The sequence below is a fragment of the Lactuca sativa genome, unplaced genomic scaffold (genome assembly GCF_002870075.4).
Source record: "Lactuca sativa cultivar Salinas unplaced genomic scaffold, Lsat_Salinas_v11 Lsat_1_v11_unplaced_65, whole genome shotgun sequence".
Classification (NCBI taxonomy): Eukaryota; Viridiplantae; Streptophyta; class Magnoliopsida; order Asterales; family Asteraceae; genus Lactuca; species Lactuca sativa.
The window spans coordinates 994-2,893 of record NW_026440248.1 but is presented as its reverse complement, the minus strand read 5'-3'; the positions used below and the strand labels follow the sequence as shown (position 1 = coordinate 2,893).

Sequence of the window (1,900 nt, the reverse complement as noted above, 5' to 3'; positions counted from 1 at the left end):
TAGAACATGGGTAGATAGTTGATGTGTGATAAACAGATGAGAGGTCTCGATGTTGTTGTTGTTGATCTAGTTATTCAGCGGAGTATGGATAACGACCATAGACTCTTTCTAGACAGTCCTGTGGAACGCTAGCATAAAATAAAATATTTTTGTAGTTTTCTCTTATGTAAAGTAAAAAAAAAAGTAAAATCTTTTTGGGGTTTTTCTTTTATGGAAAAGTAAAGGAAAAATACAATAAATTATAAATAAATTATTTTTTGGAGTTTTCTTAAAATAAGTGAGAAAGAAAAAAATTTAAATGCCTAGAGAATCTGGATTAAGCATGCCAAGTCGTCCTAGAAAATGTAAGAACTTGGATTCATCCAGAGCTTTCGTGAACACATCTGCAGTCTCTTCTTCTGTAGGAACACAATGAAGCTCAATATGACCTTTTTGAATATCATCTTTAAGGAAGTGATACCTGATATCAATGTGCTTGGTCATTGAGTGGTTGACTGGATTGTGAGAGATTGCAATTGCACTCTTAGAGTCACAATAGATTGGGATCTGTTGCATTCTGAATCCATAATCTCTCAGTTGTGTTTGCATTCAGAGCACTTGAGAACAACAGCTAGAAGCAGCAACATATTCAGCTTCAGCAGTAGAGGTTGAAACACAGGTTTGCTTCTTTGAGGTCCAGCTGACCAATCTGCCTCCTAAGAATTGACAGCTACCAGTGGTGCTCTTTCTGTCGAACTTGCATCCTCCATAATCTGATTCAATAAAGGTTTGAAGATAGAAGTTGCCTTTAGCAGGATAGAATAGACCCATAAAAGCAGTTCGTTTCAGATATTTGAAAATTCTTTTGACTTCTATGAGGTGTGATTCCTTTGGATTGGCTTGAAAGTGTGCACACAAACATGTTGAAAACATGATGTTTGGTCGACTAGCTGTACGGTAGAGTAATGAGCCAATCATTCCTCTGTAGTGCTTTTGTTCTATAGATTTTCCATCAAGGTCTGAATCAAGCTTGTAGAAAGTAGACATTGGTGTCTTTGCAGTTGATGCATTCTCCATGGCGTATCTCTTCAACAGATTTTTGATGTACTTCTCTTGACCAATGAAGATTCCCTTAGGAGATTGACGAACTTGTAGACCTAGAAAGTAGTTGAGCACACCCATTATACTCATTCTAAAATTTCATTTCATCAACTCAGCAAACTCATCACTAAGGTCCTTGCTGGTTGAACCGAATATGATGTCGTCGACGTAGATTTGTATGAAGATCAGATGGTTGTTGTGGATTTTCCTAAATAGAGTGGGATCAATTGAACCTCTTTGAAACTTGGAATCTTCTAAGAACTTGGTGAATGTTCCATACCATGCTCTTGGGGCTTGCTTCAATCCATAGACAGCCTTTTGAAGCTTGTAGCAATGGTTCGGGAACTTTGGATCTTCGAATCCGGGAGGTTGTTGAACATAGACATCCCTATCAATTTCTCTGTTCAAGAATGTGCAGTGCACATCCATTTGGTAGACCTTAAAATTCGTGTGTGCAGCAAATGCCAAGAAAATCCTAATTGTTTCTATTCTTGCAACAGGTGTAAATGTTTCATCATAGTCTATGCCTTCTTGTTGCGAGTAGCCTTTGACAACCAGTCTGGCTTTGTTCCTAATGATGATTCCATCTTCATCACTTTTGTTCCTGTATACCCATCTTGAACCAAAAACTGATACTCCTTCTGGTGATGGCACTAAGTCCCACACGTTGTTGTGTTCTAATTCAGCTAACTCTTATTGCATTGCATTTACCCAATCTGCATCTTGTAGAGCCTCTTTGATTCCTTTAGGCTCTATCATGGATAGAAAGCTTGCATATAGACATTCATTCTTGGTTGTTGAACGAGTTACTACTCTAGGA

The 1,900-nt window shown here is 38.0% G+C and overlaps 1 protein-coding gene across 1 annotated transcript; it reads right to left on the bottom strand.

The window, feature by feature from the left end:
• Positions 1-588: 588 nt before the first annotated feature.
• On the bottom strand, positions 589-1,161 carry LOC111910627 (uncharacterized mitochondrial protein AtMg00810-like). Its single transcript, XM_023906453.1, has one exon. The coding sequence runs from the start codon at positions 1,159-1,161 to the stop codon at positions 589-591; it is 573 nt and encodes a 190-aa protein (XP_023762221.1).
• Positions 1,162-1,900: the final 739 nt, after the last annotated feature.

Coding starts and splice junctions, on each gene's coding strand:
- LOC111910627 (XM_023906453.1), bottom strand. CDS start 1,161: ATGGGTGTGCTCAACTACTTTCTAGGTCTACAAGTTCGTCAATCTCCT.